Raw genomic sequence first — 20,366 nt, 5'->3', positions numbered from 1 at the left:
ACGTTTAGGCTGAGATGTACTTGTTACAGGAAAGGAATGAAGTTAATCTCTCGTTTATCTCTCATAGATACTGGACCAACCCCCCCGTAATGCCTTTTTGTGTGTCTGTGCGAGTGTGTGTGTGTGTGTGTGCGTGCGTGCAGGTCAGGCTGGTGTCATCAGAACCAAGGAGGAAATCTAGAAGGATTTTAGAGTTTTGGTTATAGTTCAGAGAGATAGAAAGAAAAGGGCAGAGGAGGCGATTAGAGATCGAGAAAGAAAGGGGAGGGATATCAACATCAAACATGACCACAACACGAGGTGCTGGGTTAGGAGGGGATATGGGGGGGGGGGAGGAAGGGAGACAAGGGAGGAGGAGAAGGGAGGAAGGGGCGAGCTGTGGTTGTTATGTTCATTGTGGTCTTTACCTTTTTGATCCACTTCTATTCAAGCATCGGAAAAAAGGAGAAAGAAGGAGATAGAAAGATAAAGAAGAAAGACAGTAAAGAAGAGAGAGAGAGAGAGAGAGAGAAAGTGAAGAGAACGAAAGAAAAACAGGTGCAGGAAAAAAGAGAAAATTGAGATTAAATAAAACGCTGTCCTTTCTCTCTTTCTCTCTCTCTTACTCTCTCTTTTTAAAGCAAGTTATCTGTCTGTGTTATGGTTGGCTACTCAGAGAAAGGATGGCTCAAATGGAAAATGAGGAGGGGAAATGGCCTGACCTGGGTTTAAATCCATTTCCATTTCATTTCAGCTTTATCAATAATCCCCCAACAACACAGTCCTCCCCCAACCACACACTCTCGACCCCACCTCCACCCCTCTTATTGCCACATCCCTTACGCCCGAAAAAGTGCAGCTCCAGGAACCTGTTGGGGAGAGAAACCGAGGGAGAGCCTCTTTGCGTTGTGGTCCTCTTCAGCTGTGGAAGCAAAGAAAGAATGGGAGAGGTCGAGGAAGAGATGAGGGGATGGTAGATGGGAAGGTGGCGATGGGGATGTCTATCTGTGGCTAGTTGTCTTCGGAGGGATCGTTGAATCCCTCCCTCCCCATGTACAGTCTGTGTTGACATTGGAGCGGCCCCTTGGTCTTAAGAAAGCGGTGCTTTAGGCTTTGCTCAATTTACAGAGTTCGGACACTCGCTATAGAAGCCAGCGAAAACACTCAACCCATCAACTGTCCAATCAATGGGGAGCTGCTGGCTTGCCTGACCGATGCTGGCTCATCAAAGAAAAAGAGAACAAACAACAGGGGAAAGGGAGGGCTTGACAGAGTGGAACGTCTCAGAAACACAGAGAGAAACTAACAGACACGGTCGGAGGGGGGAAGAGAGAGACAAAAACAAAGCTGGTAGAGACAAAAGAGAGATGAGAGCAATGTCTAGAGCGGGCTCATCACACACAAATCAATAGGGTTGGTGTGTTGAGTCACGCCGAGGCCTCTGCTGACAGCAGGTAAGGCGCGGCTCCCTCCACATCCATGACGCTGTTCGGCACCTGCTTGAGTCGCCTCGTCTGGGGAGGTCCGCCAGCAGCTGGAGACTCTGGCGAAGGATTGCTGGCTCCGCCTTTCACGTCACAGAGCCGGCGCGCGCCTTTCGTCTGTGTCTGCTGAGGCGCAAGCGGCGTGCGAGTGGATCGTCGCGTCTCTCGGGAAGACACGCGTCAAAAGGCGCACATGGCTGGTGGATCCCCGCTGCCGGCGTGGTTGTCATGTATGTGTCGAGGGAAGTCTGATGTCCCCCGGGGAGCCCTGTGAACTTGTCACGGCACCTCGCAGGGTTACCCATAACTAAGGAATAAAAGGGGAGAGACAGACATAAAGAGAAAAATAGCGAGCAAAAGAAAAAGGAAAGAAATAAAAAAAAAAGGGAGCGTTAGCAGCAGTAGCCTGATCTGTGTGGGGGATGGCCTTGCATCTTGCCGGCGATACAGCAGAGGCAGCATCAGTATCAGCAGCACCACTGATCATTTATCATCTTGTGCCAAGATCAAACAGACAAACAAACTCGCATGAAGACCCGGGGAATGGCAGCCATTTTCAGCCTAGAGGAGTAAACATGGCAAAGCTAGGGATGAGAGTCCTGTGAAGCTGTGGCAGGGGGCAAGAAAGCATTACATCCCCGCCACCAACTGCGGGTGCAATCATTAGCTCTAAGATCAGGGGGAGGGAGAGACCGACCAGAGAACATCCTGCTTTCATCTTCACTGAAACAACTGCGGGTGGGGGGTGGGGGGGGGGATTCAGGATTCAGCAGAGCTCGAACAAATGGAGCTTTCTCATAGACGCATCTACTGACAGCAGAGCTTGTCCACTTCATGCAAGTGTGTCCTCAAAAATTTGTATCCTAAATGTCATTAATGGACAACTAAGTATGTTTCCCTGAACGGGAGGAAAATGACGAGTGTGATGCACAGCGGTGACATGTAGAGAGAAAGAGAGAGAGAAAAGAAAGAAAGGAAATGTCTTCAATGCTGCAGAAAAGGAGGAGAAGAAGAATATTGGAGGAAGACTTCATTTCTTCTCCTCTTGATCGACCTGAAAAATAGACGCACACACACACACACACAGAAAATCATCACAAGTACCCAAGGACACACACACACAAACACAGAGAAAAGAGACAGAAACTCATCAAACTGTCCTCACAGTGAGCAGGTGGTTAGTTTAAGGCCACCTTGGTTGTTTGTCTGATTCATTCAGCATTTCTTTTTCAGGGCCCTTTTGAGAAATAAGCCACTGCCCTCTCTCCCCTTAATCACTCTGCTCAGCGCTCTCTACAACCCTATCAATTACTCCCACACTAATGAGTACAGCTAGGAACACACACTGAAGTACACACACACACACACACACACACACACACACACACACACACTGTTGTACTGCAGGATATCTTCAGCCTCGTCCGTCTCCTTCACAGTGCTGAGAGATAGTGTGTCCTCTCCAGCTTCTTCCGTCCTCTCCCTTCCCCTTTCTCCTTCTCTCCCTTTTTCAATCTTTCATGGTAAAGAGTCCTCCCTTTCCACGGCCCGAGCGAAGCCGCCTGCTTTCTCATTCACCAAACATTTATGAGCCACCACGTTTAATGGTGCCCCTAAACATATTAATACAATTTCATTTTCAGCTACATCAAAGCGTTTCCTTTTCTTCCCCGGAAAACGTGTCATGTGACAATGCCGTTATTCCTTCTACTGACGAACTCTTCCCAACAAGTCAACTGTCATTTCCATCGGCTTAGTGTCCGGAAGGCCGACGTCGCTTAATGAATAGAGGGCGCTGAATACATTTGTGGGGAAGAATCAATTTCATGAAGTGAAACACTGGCAGAGCCACATGATATGAATGTAAAAGTGCAAGAATGCGGAGTTACCTCTGCAGAAACCTCTACGGCGCAGCCTCGGTAGGCGCTTCAGCTACCTGCACCGTGCATATCAGCAAGAGAAATCGCAGCTGATGAAGTAGCAGAGGCACCACACTAAGTCTAACGGCTCTGGCATGGCTAGCATGGATGGCCCGAGTGGAGAGCGTTGGGAGTCAATAATGATGTAGCACTGTGTCCCGGAGGTGGGGGTGGGGGGGGGGGGCAGGTGGAGTTCTCTCGCAGGGTAGATTTTCACTTTGACTCGGTGTACATCTGTGCTAAGACTGCAGTGTAGGGTTTCCACTGCAGTAAATACACGCCGCAGCTGTGTGCGTGGATCTGTGATGTCTTAATGTAGCCCAGGAGTCTACAGCCGGCTGTGACAGTGCAAAATGAGAGTTGTGTTGAGCCGTTTTGTCTTGCTCTGTTCCGGCTGGCAAAAACAACGCTTTGTGGCGGGGAGGCCTCGCAGGGCTTTTTGGCTCGATGAGATATGATTTGACTTGTTGGCGGATGTTGTATTTTGCCAAGGCGATCCCACGCGCTGCAACAAACACACTCGTTCCGGACCCTTGTTTGAGCTCAGCTGACAGAGATGTGTGTGTGTGTGTGTGTGTGTGTGTGTGTGTGTGTGTGTGTGTGTGTGTGTGTGTGTGTGCGTGCGTGTGTTTGTGCGTCAGCTTGGCTGTGGCTGTCACCTCGCCGTTTCAGGTGACTGGTAACACGGCGCCTGTGTGACACGCACATAGAGGACCCTGTCAGATGCTAACATCACACACAGTCATCGACGTGGCTGCGTGCCATCTCAGCTGCTATGACACACAACCTCAACACATCATCTCTCCTTTGTTCACCTTTTTTGTTTTGGCCTTGGGCGACGCCGGAGTGCCCGACGTTCCCAGCCAGACGTGAACGATGGGGCATTACCAGAGCGATTAGCAGCAGCAAATTCAATTAATCTTGACAAATCTCTGCTGAGGCAGAACTGAGGAGAGCGCCGCGCGCCCCCCCCCCCCCCTCCTGGTAATTAAAAGTGGCCGAGTTGAGTGGCGTGCGGTGCGGCGGTGACTAGGTTTTGGGATGAACAGTTCCAGCTCCGAAGTCTGAATGTGTCAGGTCGTATTTACTTTGTCAAATGAGAACAAACACGTGGAGCGGCCCGTGGTATAGGTTGTGTGCGTACGCGTGCGTGCTTGTTTCTCTTTCTGGGCGTGTGAGTGAGTGTAGCGTGGTCGTGCTTCTCCTGCGGAGGAGAGTGGCAGAGGACAGGGGTAATTGTCTCTTCTTTGTCACCCCAGACAGGCAGGACTTTTCATCATAGAGGGATCAGCTTCCAATTTTCTAAGCCGCGCCATACTTCAGACGCAATCATGAATGTGTTTTGGTTTTTTTCCAAACAGGGCGGGGAAAAAATGCAAGTCAGCAGCTATTTAATCATCCCTTTGATTGCCTCGCAGAGAGAGAGCGCAAGCTCCCTCGTGCAGTCAGAGGAGGGGAAAAAACAAGGTTAAAATGCATGAGGAGTAGAAGGCAGGTACACAATGCTACCTTGAGCCTCCACGGACTTTACAAAACAGGACACTAAGCTACAGCACAGAACTTCCAGAGGGCTAACAACTAAAGTCAGGCGCCTGGAGAGGGTCAGTCTGACTGCAGCTAACATCGACTGAAAGACGGGTGTAGAGGGCAGAGGAGACTTGAGACACTTGTTGCCAGTTGGGCGGCAGTGAAGAAAAGATTCACACCAGAGAATAATCCCCAATGGGAAGAAACTCGGCTAACTTCTTATCTGTGACTGTGGCTGCAACCTGACTCGACAAAGACTCTCAAAAGGTAAACCAAGGGCACAAAAGCACCGAGCAGACGAAGGGCAAAGACTGAGAGTGGTGCTTGGACGTCCCTGAGTTTCTCCGAGCCTCTCCACCCGAGCTGGATGGTTGGATATTTGAATGTTTTGTCGCACCTGTAAAAGAAAAAAAACGACAGAGACAGCGGAAGAGACTGAATAGAATGATAAGATACTGTCACAGTTTGAGGTAAATAAATAGAAGAAGAATGAGAGAATTCGGTTTAAAGACCTTAAAGTGTAGATCGGAGGTGAAATAAGAGAAAAGCAGAATACAGAAAGGGAGGGAAAGGGGTGATATTGAGTGTGAGAGATAATAAGCAAAAGAAGGATGAGGGAGAGACTTCAAAGAGAAGAAATGAGATGGAGAAGAAGAAGAAGAGAGTAAAGGAGGTTAGCGGCTGGCGATGACTCCAACCCGTGGCTCGCCACAACATCTGTGCCTGAGGAAAGAGCAGAGAGAAACACCCCATATTTCCCCACCCTGATCAATCAAACATCCCCCGTGCGTCACAGTTTCCCACCACCCCACCACCCCACCACCCTCAATCGTCCTTGCACCCCTTCCTGCACCCCAATTCTGCTTCTGTCTGGTGAAGGGGAGCACCACTGCCCCTCCCCTCCAGCCAGGTGTTCCTGCACAGGGAGGGGATCAATGCTGAGAGTAATAATACATGAGAGGGAGGAGGGGAGACTGAGCGGAGATTTTCACATGAACGAGGATCAACACAACTCCGTATAATCCTTTGTGTGTCTGCTCCCTTGGCTGTGTGAGTGTGCTTTGGTTTGTTGTGTGCATGCTTGCTCAAGGGGAAGACGAGTGAGAGGGAGGAAGAAAGAGAGCAACTGTGTGTCCCCCTTTTTGCAAGTGTGAGGTAGACTTATGTGTGTGTGTGTGTTTGTGTGCGTGTGTCACACCTGCCACTGAGCTCTGAGCAGTGCCGCGTGGAAGTTAGCTGTTTCCATTGGGACATTGAAATGTGTGGCGCTCCAGGTCTATAAAATAAACCCTTTGCTGTTTGTGTTAACATTCCTATTGTGAGGCGCAACATACACACACACACACACACACACACACACACACACGCCCCCTGCCTCCCAGTCTCACTGCGCCCAATTTTCATTTTTATTGGAAATCAGAGGGACAGCAAAGGTGTTTGGCACCAGATAAAGGCAGTGGCGTGCCCCCGGGGTCAATCAGTGTGCGAGTGTTGGGCGGTGTGTGTTGCACTGCTGTGATCGCCAATAAGGGCTGACCCCACGTTTGCAGTGGGCCTGTGTGAAGTGCTTATCAGACCCTGTGTTTCCTTCCCCCATGTGAAAATCCCTCTCGGCGACTGTTGCGTTGCTCTGTCGATGAAGAAAAAAGGTTTACGTGCATGTGTGTGTCTGTGCATAGTAAGTGTATGAGAGAGAAAGAAAAGAGAGTGAGAGAGAGAGAGAGAGAAAGCAGGTGAGGATGACCGTCTGTCGTGTTTTGTTGTGCTTGTGTTGGAAAAATAAGCCATAGAGAGCACGTGTGCATGTGTACGTGTGAGAACGTCATTTGTCGAGGGCTTTTGGGGGGTTGAAAAGGGGGTAGGAGGTTCAGGTTGGGGGGGGGGGGGGGGGGGGGGGGGAGAGGGAGAGGGGAAGGATGGTAGAGGTGGTGAATGGGGTGAGGGGGTTGGGGAGGTGGGGGAGGGCGACAGGGTCTCAGTACTCACTGTAGGGGACACACTCGTACTGGATCTCCAGGTACTTGTAGGTCCCTGGGCAGGGATCTGGGAACACATCCGACCCCGCTACCACCACACACTGGGTGCGGTTATTACACCTGTGAGAGGAGACAGATGGGGGAAGGACGGGAGAAAGAGAGAGAGTGGAGAAAGTAAGCGATAACAAAAACAAAAAAATGACGAGTGCCATTGTAAGAAAGACAAAGAGGAGCGGGTGCAAAAAAAAACATCTTCAGGCTCTGAAAGATGAGGAGAACGGTAGGGAAGGGAGTAATTTCACACTAGACTAGATCATGTGACAGCTGCACCCGAGGGGAGGTGGGAAACAGAGAGGGAGGGAGGGACGGGGAAAAGAAGAGGGATGAAGGATAGAGAGAAGGAAGGAGGGAGGTAAGAGGCAGAGAGAGGGCGAGTGACGTAAGAGGCTCCTCTCCTGGGGGATTGTGAGTGGGAGCAATTAGAGGTGAGAGAAGAGGGAAGGACGCGAGGGGCTAAGGAAAATACTCCACCGCCACATGCACAAGGAAAACATTCATATGCACATAATACCTACATCTAAACCGCATCGCTGCATGCCTTCTCACGTTTGCACACCCAGAGAAACACCCAGATGAAAAGATACACACACACACACACACACACACACACACACACACACACACACACACACACACACACACACGTGCTCACTCATTCTCATCACATAATCCTTCTCTATCCAGCTTTTAGTGTTTCTCCCCTGCGCTGTCTCTCTTACTCCCTTTATATCTCAAATCTCTGCTGAACTCACTCTATCATCCCATCGTTTCTAGCAGTCTGTCTTCCTCCTTTACCCCCTCGATTCTCCACTCCCCCCCCCCCCCTTGCACCCTGTGCCTCCATTACATACGTGATGGATAGCTGGGAGAGAGCTTCCATTGATCTGAGCTCAGAGGAAGCAGATGCTGAGCGCAAACGCAGTGAGCAGCTGTAGGAAGCCCTACAAACACTCCTGCAACAATCCAGAACGTACGCATTCACATACACACACACACACACACGTGCACACACACGTGATAAACCGTCATAGGCATGCACGTCTCGCCAAGACGGAGTGGTGTTCTGCACGGATCGGGGATGCCGAGTTCAGAATTTCACTCAAGACATCAACACCTCAGGAGGAAAAGCAGGAAGTTCTGGAGGAATGATGTTGTGAAAGAGTATCTTGTTTCTTTGGCCAATAGCAGGCTCTTGACTGTACACACACACACACACACACACGTACAAGATCCAAACGGATCAATAGTTACCTCTGTGACATTATCTTGAAGGCGTCGGGCAGGTAGCACTGCACGTTCTCCATCTGGAAGGGGTCCGCGTCACAGATCTTGTCATCGGTGCGGCCGTAGTTGGCCGTCTCGATCATGATGACGTCACTTCCGGGGCAGCGCAGCTCGATCGGGTAGCCTTCGCACGCCAGCTCTCGGCGCATCAAGCCGAAGGGCATCATTGACCGGCTCAGAGCTGGAGTGGAAAGAGGGCGAGAGAGGCAAAGTTATTGATAATTCAATGAACCTTAATACTTTTAGGAGGCACTTTATTATTTGACCACATTGTAAATATGATGTGAAGTATTTGACAAGTGCAGGCGGAATGAAAGTGGTTCCCATTGTCCTCCATGTGAAACACAAATTAGCTGTTATCGACTCGCCTTCACCGAGCAGTGACGTTTCAGCACTGTTCCAGTTTTCACGTTGGAACGTCGCAGATCACATATTGGCACGACGGATTTGCAGCCGCACCAGCTTCTCCAATAAGATATCGCACCACTTGTGAAACAAACTGTGAGAGCTTCACATGTTAACAAACTCCTACACACAGCCAGGCAGCCGCTTATCATCCTCAGCCCCACACCAAAGAGGAACTCTGTGTGTGTGTGTGTGTGTGTGTGTGTGTGTGTGTCTCTCCTGGCATCCTTCCAGTCTATTCCACCACCTCTGTGGGATGTCAGAGCAGCACCTTAGCATTCACTCTGAATAAGAGAAGAAGTCAGGGTAGAGGAAGCAAAGAAAGAGAATTAGTGTCTCTGTACACCTTCACCTCTGGTGGGCACACCATTTGCACAGCCGCTGCTGTTAATCAGCGATCTCAATGCACTGCTGTGGCACGCATCCGGGCTCTGTGTGGAGACGGGTCAGCAGGGACAGCGGGGTGTTCAGGGTTAATCGCTGAGCCAGGCTGAGAGGCATGAAAGAGGGCTGCAAAGAGGCTCTGAGAGAGACACTTGTTGTCTACCTAGCTCTCTCCATGACTGCATACCTATCCAAGTTCTCTTTATTCAGCCACACACACACACACACACACACACACACAAATGACAAAATGGCTGCCGGCTTCCTTTCCAGCGCAGGTGGAGACAGGGGCACAGAAACAGAATAGAAGTAGAGACCGAGTGAGTAATCTGGCAGTGAACGTTTCTGTGGTGTTGAAGGACAGCCAGTGTTTCTCTGTGCTGAGACTCGTGCCAGCGACTGTGAGAGCTGCTGTCCGTGGTCCTGAACTGACAAAACTTCTTTGGGGAAAATGACTGCTGCGTCAGAGACCACTGGGTGCTGTCCGCTGTCCTGAAGGAGGAGAGGGCTTTGACTGGGCTCTGCTTTCCATCGTCGGTCGGGGAGGACATGACACATAGTGAGCTGATGGTGTGCATGCTGTCATATCTAAACAGAGCAGTTCTTGCGCCACTTAAGCAGGCTGGAATTTAAGAAGTTCTTTATGAACCGAGGCTCTCCCTGCACAGCATCCCCCCCCCTGCCAGACGGGCTCAGCAGCAGACGAGGGCACTGAGTCAGCCCCTCTCTCCCTCTTCTGTTACTGCTGAAACCCACAGAGTGGGGCTGTTTTCACTCCCCGACACTGAGCTAGCACTGCTTAGGTTTCAGCCGCTGTCCATTCAGGAGCGGTGCCCATCTGGGTCAATGTCAATGTCAGTCATCCCCGACATGCTCCGCAGCGGTGCGCCACATGATTCACTGCCATCGGACTTTCTCGTATTTCTAAATGCCACCCATATATGCAGCAGGGACTTGAGTTCAGTTGTGTAACTAACGTCATTAAGGCTGAATGACTAGCACAGACAGACTTCAAATCTTTTATGCCTCGCCAGCATGCAGTGCCAGTGCCAAATTACAAAGGCCTAGATGCAAAAACGCATACTAATTAAAGCGCACGGAGATGCAAACAGCAGACGAATGCATCGACACACGAACGCAAAAACCACACAAGCAAATTAGCACATAGGCGAACGAACTGGGCAGGTTCACACACACACACACACACACTTGCGTGCATGCAAAGTTTTGGTGTCACAGTGGGATTACAATGCAGAGTGCCAGTGTGTGGTCTTGTTCTTTTTACTACCCTGTGGTGTAAGTACACTGCAGCGTACAGCTGGCCAGCTTTTAGAACCACAGAGTGAGCCAAGAGGAGTGTTAAACTGAAGTGGACCACCAGGAGTGATCGCGCTCCTTCCACTTAGCCCCCATCAAAGGGGGCACACTACATGTTAAATATACTTTATATACAAAACCCACTTGATGTGGTAACTATTTCTGGCCATTCAGGGCCATCTGTGACGCCACGGAGCGCTAATACTTCAGGGGAAGGACTCAGCTCTTGGGCAAAACAGCCCAAGGAGGCAGTTAATTTAATTTCTTGGCTGCCGGTTGAGTTAGAAGAGGGGGTGTTTTGACGGGGACCGAATAAGATCATTTCTGCACTGTTTTTGATCAATAATGAGCCGTTGCATTGCTGATAGTTATGCTGCTGAGCTTGTGTTTGTGCAGATAATTTCAGCTTGTTACCATGACTGTGATGTCTGGTATATCGCTTGTAGCTGGCTGACCAGAAAGTCACATGCCATGTGTGGAGGTAAGGCTCAAACATAATATATTGAATCACAATGGTGTAAATATTGGGGGGGGAAAAAATCACCAGTCCAATTTCACACAGATTGTGACGCATTAACCTAAATCCCTTAACTTTTCCTCGCATTTCTTTTTGTGACCTGACTGTTACTCTATACTTTCAGCCATTATTGAGCTAGACATCAATGGTGACAGCATCCGCCATAACTAGCCTATTTCTAGCACCACTGCAATTCTTTACTTATACTATATTGTGTCATATTTCACACCTACAGTGTTTGACATCTTCCAGGTTTAAGGTGGAATTCACCGTGTAAATTCAGATGTACCTTACATACCGATTTACGGAGAGATTTTTGAATGGCGTATTCACAAACAAGCGTGGGACTTAACTTCAGGGATTCACTGTCTGAGTGTGTGTGTGTGTGTGTGTGTGTGTGTGTGTGTGTGAGTGAGAGAGAGAGAGAGAGGAGGGAGAGTGTGTGTGTACATGGTTGTGTGTCAGCCAGATGGCCTGAGGCCTAGCCGGAGCCGTGGCTGGCTCTGAGCTGAGATGAGATGAGCAGAGGATAAGCTTGGACTGGCCATGGGCTACGATTGTCCTTCACTCTGCAGGAATCCATTAAGGTTTCAGGGTCTCTTTAGCCAACACACACACACACGCACACACAGATGCACACACACACACACAGATGCACACGTGGCCATTTAGTCGTGCCTGTCAGAATCATAATAGCTGGATGACTAAGTGTCTTCCTCAGCAGCAGCCATATGTATAGGTGGATCTAATCCCACACTGTGAGGCTATGACTCATCTCCCGTGGTATCTAAAACTGTGTTAATACCTGTCATCCGCAAGAAATGGTTACCAATTGTCCCACATACTGATAGCGATATGAGCCAATTCGATAATGACATGAGTGGATATGCACAGCAAGAGACGGAAATCTCTCACACACACACACACACACACACAGAGATAGGGGCCTGGTGTCACTCCAGGGCAGCTGGTGTGAGGGGCTGAAGCGTTTACCTTCATAATAGAAGCGCCATACAAATTAAGAGCAAGAGAGAGAACTGATTTGATTTGACTCATTATCCTCACACAGTAATTAAAGCCTGAGGGTGGATAGATGTTTGAACCCTCAGACAAGAACATCAATTTGCAGAAGCTAAGCCAGTGTCATTCGTCCTCTTCCGTTCCAAGTCTCCGCATCTATGCTCATTCAAATGTACACACACACACACACGCGCGCGCACACACACACACACACACACACAGATGTTTGCCAAGATTCAACATCAATTGGAGATGAGGAGACACGACCTGCATCCAAGAGTTGTGACCAGCACTTGAGGAAAGTTAAAAAGAAAATCTGGTTTGTTATTTCAATGTGGACTTGGAGAGAGAATTCTGAAAAGTTGACAGTACGAATAGAAAAGAGATTTCTCTTCATTGAAACGTTCAGTCATCAGCGGTGTGCTTTCAAACGTAAAAGCACTTTGATTTCAACATCATTTGACCTTGGACTGTGTCATCACAGACACTCTATAGTGTCTTTTCTCAGAAATAATTGAGTGAGAAGCTTTGGGCCTCACAGGTAGCCACGAGCCAGAGACTATGAAAGCGACTTGGCAAGTGACTCACAATAAGAGAGTATACGTGTGGCGATCTGTGGCCCTGAGGCTGACTTGCTAGCTGGATGGCTGACCGTCTTTCGGGGCCCGAAATGTGATCAGCCCCTCTTAGCCCGTCTGTTCCAGCAGTCGTCTCCTACTGTTACTCATCAGCACAGCACTGAAGCGTAGTGCCAGAGAATATTCTCGCCAAGTGGTATTTGAGACACTTGGCATGCTTCTGATGAGGTGGGATTCTTGTTACATCCCCGTCCTTAAAATGAACTTTAAGTGGCATTAAGGCTAATAGGAGAGTGTCCTCTTTTTGCCCAGAGATAGGAGTGGAATATTGCTGTTAAAGTATACTGCAGTGCATACATCTACATATGCCCTTGAAGTCGGCTCTGGACAAAATATAAATGAGTTTCAGGTTAGTTCCTTAGTAAACTTCTACAGCCATCGGACAAAACCAAGACGTATCAGTGATGGGAATCCCTCTCTGGTGCAGAATTAACCCGACCGATTTCTCCAGTACTGTACCAGCTTAGCGCTGCATCTTAGCGACTCATTTAGCACTGCGAGTTAGACTAATGACTCGCTGGAGCATGGCCTGTCAGCACAGACAAGCTGAGGCGATGCGGCCACGACTGTCACATCCAGGCAGCCTTCAAGCTGAGGAGATGCGACAAAGTGACATCCTGAGACAAACCTAAAGGCCTAACATGAGGGTGCAGGGCGTGGGGGCTTTGTGAGCTTGTGGGACTGTGTGTGTGTGTTTGTGTGTGTGTGTGTATGTTGATGGGATGGGGTAACGCTGGCCTCAAAGCTAGCATGCTATCTCATCTCCTCTTCCTCCTCCGCCTGTCTAAGCAAAGGAGACAGGGGAGACGAGATGAGGGGCGACTGTATGGGGAGTCACCCGTCATGCTATAAGGTCAGAACACAAAGCAGCGCCAAAATAACACACATCTACTGTGATGGAGCCGAGGCCAGCTAACACACAGGAAAGGAGAAAGGGAACGGCAGAGCAAATTAGACCGGGTAGAGGGCAACAATAGAAAAAGGTAGGAACCGTCAAACCAGATGCTGGCCGAAGATGAACATGACGACTGTTCTTTGTGGAGGCACAAGGTCACCGACATAAAAGGAGTGAGGCAGACAGATTTGTGGGAGAGAGGACCTCCTATTGTTCCGATCCACTCAGCACAGACAGCCTTTCTGCTCAGCAGCCCGCTAACTGAACTGAATTACAGCACAGCCCATAACATTACATCATTCATAAGAGAATTTAACGTGCCCCGGATACACACACCCTCATGCAACCCATTCTCATGCATTTGCAATGATGCACACACACGCACACACGCACCAGAGTTCTTGTAGGCACACAAGCCCTAACGCTCGTCCACCCTCAACCTCGAGAAGTCTCAGTGTGTGTTGACAAACTCTACTGAGGGGGGAACTAGCAGGCATAGCAGAGAGATCAAGACAGGCGGTTAAAAAAGCCACTGAGACACGGAGCAACACACACACACACACACACAAACACACACAACTTGAGGAGGGAGGCGAGACAGGACGTGCTCATACTGTCAAACAACTTCATTGCTGGCCCTGGCGCCTAATTATGCAATAAAAGCGCCTCAGTGGGGGGAAAGCAGCATAGCCCAAAATAAGAATCAGCCTGCCTAAAAAGTAAGAGATTCACCTGGTGTAAAATAGCCGCCATCTCCCCAGGGATGGGAGCTGTGCTACAGGCCCAACACAACTCTATTCTGTTGTCTGTTTCCAGCACATATCACAAGAGGCAGGCCAGCAGACAGTGAGTCAGACCTAGATTCATACAAACATTGTGGTGGAGTAAAACTGCAGGTGATGCAGGGAAAACAGCCACGGGGACGAGGGGAGAATAGAGAAGCAGAGAGAGGAAAAGTTAGGAAGGTGGTGGGAGACTGAAGCAAATAAAGTGATAAGAAAGAGGGGTGGGTGTGAGAAATAAAGTGTGAAGGAGAGAGAGAGGGGGGGGCTGGGTGAGTAAGGCCTGCTGTCAGAAAGATGTGTGTGCGCATTTGGAAGAGTTGCAAGTCGCATCCAGAGACCAGTTAGGAAAGATGAGTGTCAAAGCCCAGCCCTGCCGCTGCATTAGACACTTAATTAACCTCCGTGTGCGCTAAGCCAAAGGCTTGGATGTGTGGACAGAGTGTGTGTCTGGGTGTATTTTTCTGTGCATGTTTATGAGCTGATCGATCTGTTTGCCAGTAGGTATCTACAGAGTGCAGCATTTCAAGTGCTCCGGTGCCGTCATTATTCATACATATATATATATATATATATATGTATGAATAAAAAATGAATTTGGCTGCAAAACGCTACTGAATCCTTCTTATTCTTGTATGCCATCTGTTTCACCGGCAGTGCAATGAACATACTGTATGTTTCCTCCACTCTTTGTGTTTTCTTTTTTGCTTTTTCACCTCAGCAACATCCCTCGATCCCTCGTCAAATTTCATCCACCCGGAAACTCCCTCATTTACCCTCCCCACCCGTCCTCTTCACCCTCCCCTTGTTCTCTCCATGTCTCCATCCCTCCCTCTTGTCCTGACCCTTCACGTCCAGTTGTCCCCTCTTTCCCTCCCATCCTCCTTTCTCCTCCTCCATCCCCTCTCGCAGTTTTACCAGCCTCCCCGCTCATCCATCTCTCTTTTGCTGCGTTTCTCTCTCTCTCTCTCTCTCTCTCTCTCTCTCTCTCTCTCTCTCTCTCTCTCCACAGTCTCTGCCCTTGCCTTCCAGCCGTAAGCTGCTGCTGGCAATTATCAATCTGCAGTCCACATAACACGCGAGAAGCAAATGCACACACTCTCGAGCGCACAACACGCGTGACGCATACACACCAGCGCTCCTGCACGCACTCCCAAACCAGCACTCCCGGACACACGCGCACAGTCCTTCACGGCTACAAAGCCTCGAAGTTAACGCAGCAAGGCCCTGAGAGAAAAGAGGCAGCTATTACACGACTGCACAAACAGCAACACAGTCCCCAATCCTTTATGTAGGAGCTTGTTTGCGGTACACAAATCAATGTACACAAACAAACGTACCCACGTTGCACACAACTACAAGCAAAATGCAAACACACAAACAAAGTGGGCACACGCACAAACACACGTACACTAGCACTGTGAACGAATGAATAAACAAAAAAGGCGCCGACACATGAGAGCAGTGTGCGTCATCTTCAAAGGGAGGTTTGAAAGAACACACCGCCACTCCGCCCCGGCCTCTCCCTCCTTCTCCCCGCCCGCCCCCGACGACCAATATGTGTTCAAAGGCCATCCATTAACCTTTCACTCACAGAGGCCTCTCTGTGATCTACTGCTCTCAGCCAAGGGCTTTGAAGAGCACAGCAACCACCAGCACCGGGAAGGCAGCAGAGGAGGTAGAGGAAGACGGAAAGAGGCAAAAGGGAGTGAGAGGAGAGGGGAAGGAGGGAATGATAACAACAAGAGAAGCGCCCCGTTAACGGATAGTAGGCAGAGGGTAAGGAAGGAAAGCAGAGCCAGGGGAGTGACACTCGAGGAGGGAGGCTGGACAGAAAGAGGGGTAAGGGGATGGGCAGAAGGGGAAGGAGGTGAAATAGAAGGTGGAAAATGGAAGCAGTAGAGGGAATAGGAAGGGAAGGCCGGCAAAAAGGAGGGGAGTTCGGGGGAAGGACATCACGACGCAGAGAGAGGGAGTAATAGCTGAGGTGTTCGGGGAGGGAAAGCAGAGAGATTGGATGAAAATGAGTGCCGAGTGAGAGAAGTGAGAAGCGCCGACTGTTGCTAGTAAGATGGGGCAGGCAATGTAAGCTCGAAAACACACACAAGAGGAGAGGCGGAGAAAAAAAGGCTTTACAGCAGCTTTTTATTGCAAAATCCAAATGATACGCCGCAATATTCACAAGCCACTAGATTAGCAATTAGTGTCAGCTAGGCCCGTAGATTTCAGCTTTATGGCGGAGAAAAAAACATAGTAAAACGTATTAAAAGGTCATTTTCAGACAAAATGACAGCATTTACTTGTCTCTATGAACACATACATAACTAGCCGGTTCTGACGGTCTATAAAACACAAAGTTATTAGATACTTGAAAATGCAAGTTGTCCGTATTTCCTGAAATTAAAGTAAGTAAGTCGTCTGTCTGTCTATAATTCTACAGCTTATTGTTATGGGAAAGGAAATTGTAGCTACGATTTGTTGTAGTGTTGTATCTGGTGATGCTAAGATGCTTCCCAAATTAATTCAATGTATGATTAATAAGGAACCTCAACAGCTGCAGATGCGGCACGTAGGAGAAGTGCGAAGAGCGTGAGCCTTTCAGGTGAAGTTCACCTCATTTAATTGTTATTCTAGTGTCACCTGATTCTGATCAGTGAACGCCATGCACAACTCCAGTGCTCTGCCTGAAGTGTGCTCGATTTTTCTGATTGCTCCAAAAGTGTAGAGCTTTAAGTTTACAAAACACACATTAAAGCAATTGCTGAAACAACAAGAAGCCAATTGCACATACAGTAGCGAGGTTAGCGGCACTATCTCTTTATTGCCTCCTCTCGAGATATTATTGCTACAAGCCTGTCAGAGAATCAATTCTTATGAATTAGTGAGTAGGTTGCAATTTTAAAATTATCATTTTAATATTGTATTGCGGGATTGAAAGTCTACTCTCTCTCTCTGTGTGTGCGAAAATTAAATATTGGATGTGGTTTCAGGTCAAGTATTATGTTATTTACTTTGAGCAACACTTAGACCCGGAATAACTGTCAGCTGGGTCATAAAAAACCATCTGGCTTGCAGAGGCATAGTGAATTCTTCATGTGGCCCTCCGCGAAAAAATATCTACCCACCCCTGCATTATAGAAAGCAAAATACTGCATCAGGATCCGTCCCCATTCAGACATTGTCACCATCCAAGGACAGTCAAGAGACTAAAGCACTTTGTTGAGAAGATGTGTTAAAAGAAAAAAGAGCTACTCCCCAATCCTTAAATAATAACTCCCGTTCAGGAGAAAAGGCACAGAAGACAAGAGCCGGGGAGAGGAGGGGACGACAGATAAAAATGTCTACGTGTGCACTAAAGGACCAGGGGCCTTTCCACGCGACTGATCTGAGAGCAGAGGCTTAAATACAGGGGAGACGAGAACAGATTCCACCAGTCAGCTGGCACCGGTGTCCTGATACGAGTGGCACACACACACACACACACACACACACACACACACACACACACACACACACAGACACTTTCACTCGAATCGCTGCGCACTCATGGACATACATGTACATACTTATAAATTAACAAGTTACAGGCTGTAATGTCCCACAAGTGGGCTTGTTATGGTCTAGCTTCCACCACTGGTGCACATAAATACTAACACACACGCACACACACACACCGATGCTTGTGCTGTGCTAAATGAAAGCTCTGTGTCAGGACTTCATCATGTACGGCGCAGCTGCCTGCAATGCCTGCCACATTAAGCAAGCCTAATGGGCTTTCAGAGCAGCAACACTACGTATGAAGGCTTATACATTCTCAGGCATTCTGTGGAATCAGCGGGACATTCGGTTTGTCGGGGGTTTGCGTGTCAGTCTGTCAGGGAGCCCGCCGAGTTGGGCAGTCGGAGGGTTTTTTGTATATACTGCAAGGAGCATGACATTATTTGCCTCGGTTAATTTGAGTTTGCATACACAGATGAAAACATTGTTTTTTGTTTCACGCAGCCATTAAATTTCGAAGAGACGTGGAAAATTGCGATTTAACAAGGTAATAGGACAGGTGAGTGAGGACCGTGGGACAGAGCAGGGGGAAGAAGTATGTCCACAAAGCTCATGCTGGTTAGGAACATTTGCAATACAGAGCTGTTTCCATAGGAGACTAACTGTGTGAGTGTTGGGGGGGGTAAATATTAGAATGTGCAGCCAGGAGTAGAGTGAGGTTAAAGCCTGGCAGATTAGTCGGGACACGGACGAGGAGCAGAGGTACACATTAGACTGTGAAGCCATGTGTGATGATTTTGCAGGTTTCCAAATGAGCTCCGATTAGCCTGAGAGTGATTTTGGCGACTCTCGTCACATCAAAAAACTCCTGCCCTCTTCCTTTAGACTCTACCCCCCCTCGCTTCCTTTTTCTTATTCTCTCCCTGATCACACTCACAGTATAAAGAGAATACATTGCAGCCAAAATTCAGCTGCCAACATTATGAGCACCAGAATGGTGTGGGTGTGCATGAGCATGTGTCTACGCGCATGCCCGTGCGCCTGAATCTATTAGAAAAAAAAAAATCTTAATTTCATCCAAACCAAATGTTGCGCCAGTGCTTTGGGGCTGAATACAGATAACAGTCAATTGATTATTAATGCATTATTAATACCCCCCCAAGTGCCAGGTCACACAGATAGTTGGATTCTTTTTCACACCCACCCACCCACACACACACAAACAAACAAACACGTCGCCAGAGGCCAAATGTGTCCGATGGAACAGAGCGTACACTACTCAAATCCAATGTTACAAAAGCAGCCAAATTAAGATGGGGGAGGGGGAAACAGCACCTATTAAAATTAGAAGCGCACCTGGCCAATCAGAGCTGACACAGAGGGAAAGCTCAAACCACTGCTGACACAGGCGTATACACACCCAATTTAATTTTAACCACCATCCCTCCCTCGGTTTCGTCGACTCCTCCTGCTTCATCACTCGCCCCTCCCTGTGGCGACTGTGTTTCCACCTAATGCTCCTCCCCCCCCTGCTCGTCCGAGCTGTCCGTCACCCAGCGGCTCGTTGGCACGGAGCTGACTGAGAGCATACAGCAGATGGTGTGCTGCTGTCTGCGTGGCAAACCACTAGCAGGACACCCAACAGCTCCTCCCTTCCCGCCTCGCTCGTCCGCCTCTCCCTGCGATCCCTGTTCCGTCCCTCCTGCACATCCTCTGACACACACACACACACACACACACCCTCCAGTGTCACTCCGGCCCAACCAGGTCACCTGCTGCCAGGCTAACAGCTAGCACACACACACACACACACACACACACACACACACACACACACACACACAGACACACACAATGAAATTTCTCATGGTACATGGCACATTCAAGGAGGTCACACATATGGCGCCATTACATGCACGGATTCCCCCTTATATTCTTGCCACGCTCCAACTAACATCAAGATGACAAGAAATTTTATTGACATTCACACACACTCACTCTCCAGCTCGCTCACGAGCTCTCTCCATCCCCAGTAGAGGCCGTTTGGTTAATCAAGTGCAGTGCTTCTAGCCTGGTCAGCAAGTCAATATACTTACAACCTTCATCACGTAGCTAACGCATAAATATTACATCCTCATTTGCTACAACCTGGTCAGGCCAGTTACAGTGAGCCCAACAGGAGCTCATGTGCTACATTACAAGCTGGCTCAGTGGAGTAATATAAAATGATCTGTATTACTGTATATATATATATAAATGAACAATATTAAGTAAATAATTACAAATAAATACTGAATGGACATGATTTTAGTGATTTTGTAATGTGAAAATGTGAAAGAAATTCCACAAAATGCCAATGTTGGTTACGCACCTGGCGAGGACGGAGCGACGTTGCTGAAAGCCACGGCACAGGTGAAGATGATCCAGGCTGCTAGAGCCATGTTGTGGGCAGGGCAAGGGGGGCGGTCAAGCGTAGAGGCGGTCAGCAGGCACAGGTGAGCAGGCGGCACTTCCTCAGCTTACACCCTCCCCGAGGGTGATCCTGCAGAAAGAGTGGGATAAAAATATCAGAGAGGTAAGGGCCTCGTAAACATTTGTGTGTAACTGTATGTTCATAAAGAGCAATTATGCTGCCGTTCCTGTTTTTCAATTTCACCCCTCTCAGTATGGCATTTGAATTA

At 48.7% G+C, this 20,366-nt stretch overlaps 1 protein-coding gene across 1 annotated transcript in view; it reads right to left on the bottom strand.

The window, feature by feature from the left end:
• The window catches only part of adgrl1a (adhesion G protein-coupled receptor L1a), a 48,700-nt gene extending 28,574 nt beyond the window's left edge, over nucleotides 1–20,126 (bottom strand). Inside the window, exons 1-4 of the mRNA XM_076085833.1 lie at nucleotides 20,057–20,126; nucleotides 8,197–8,410; nucleotides 6,896–7,005; nucleotides 408–422 (exon numbers count right to left, since the gene is read on the bottom strand). Coding sequence (XP_075941948.1) covers nucleotides 408–422; nucleotides 6,896–7,005; nucleotides 8,197–8,410; nucleotides 20,057–20,126 — 409 coding nt within the window. The remainder of the gene's footprint in view (nucleotides 1–407; nucleotides 423–6,895; nucleotides 7,006–8,196; nucleotides 8,411–20,056) is intronic.
• Between the last annotated feature and the right edge of the window lie 240 nt (nucleotides 20,127–20,366).

This window comes from Anarhichas minor, unplaced genomic scaffold (genome assembly GCF_050575085.1).
Source record: "Anarhichas minor isolate MPS153535 unplaced genomic scaffold, ASM5057508v1 ptg000007l, whole genome shotgun sequence".
Classification (NCBI taxonomy): domain Eukaryota; kingdom Metazoa; phylum Chordata; class Actinopteri; order Perciformes; family Anarhichadidae; genus Anarhichas; species Anarhichas minor.
Note: the sequence above shows the minus strand (reverse complement) of the source record. Positions and strands in the feature narration are given on the sequence as shown.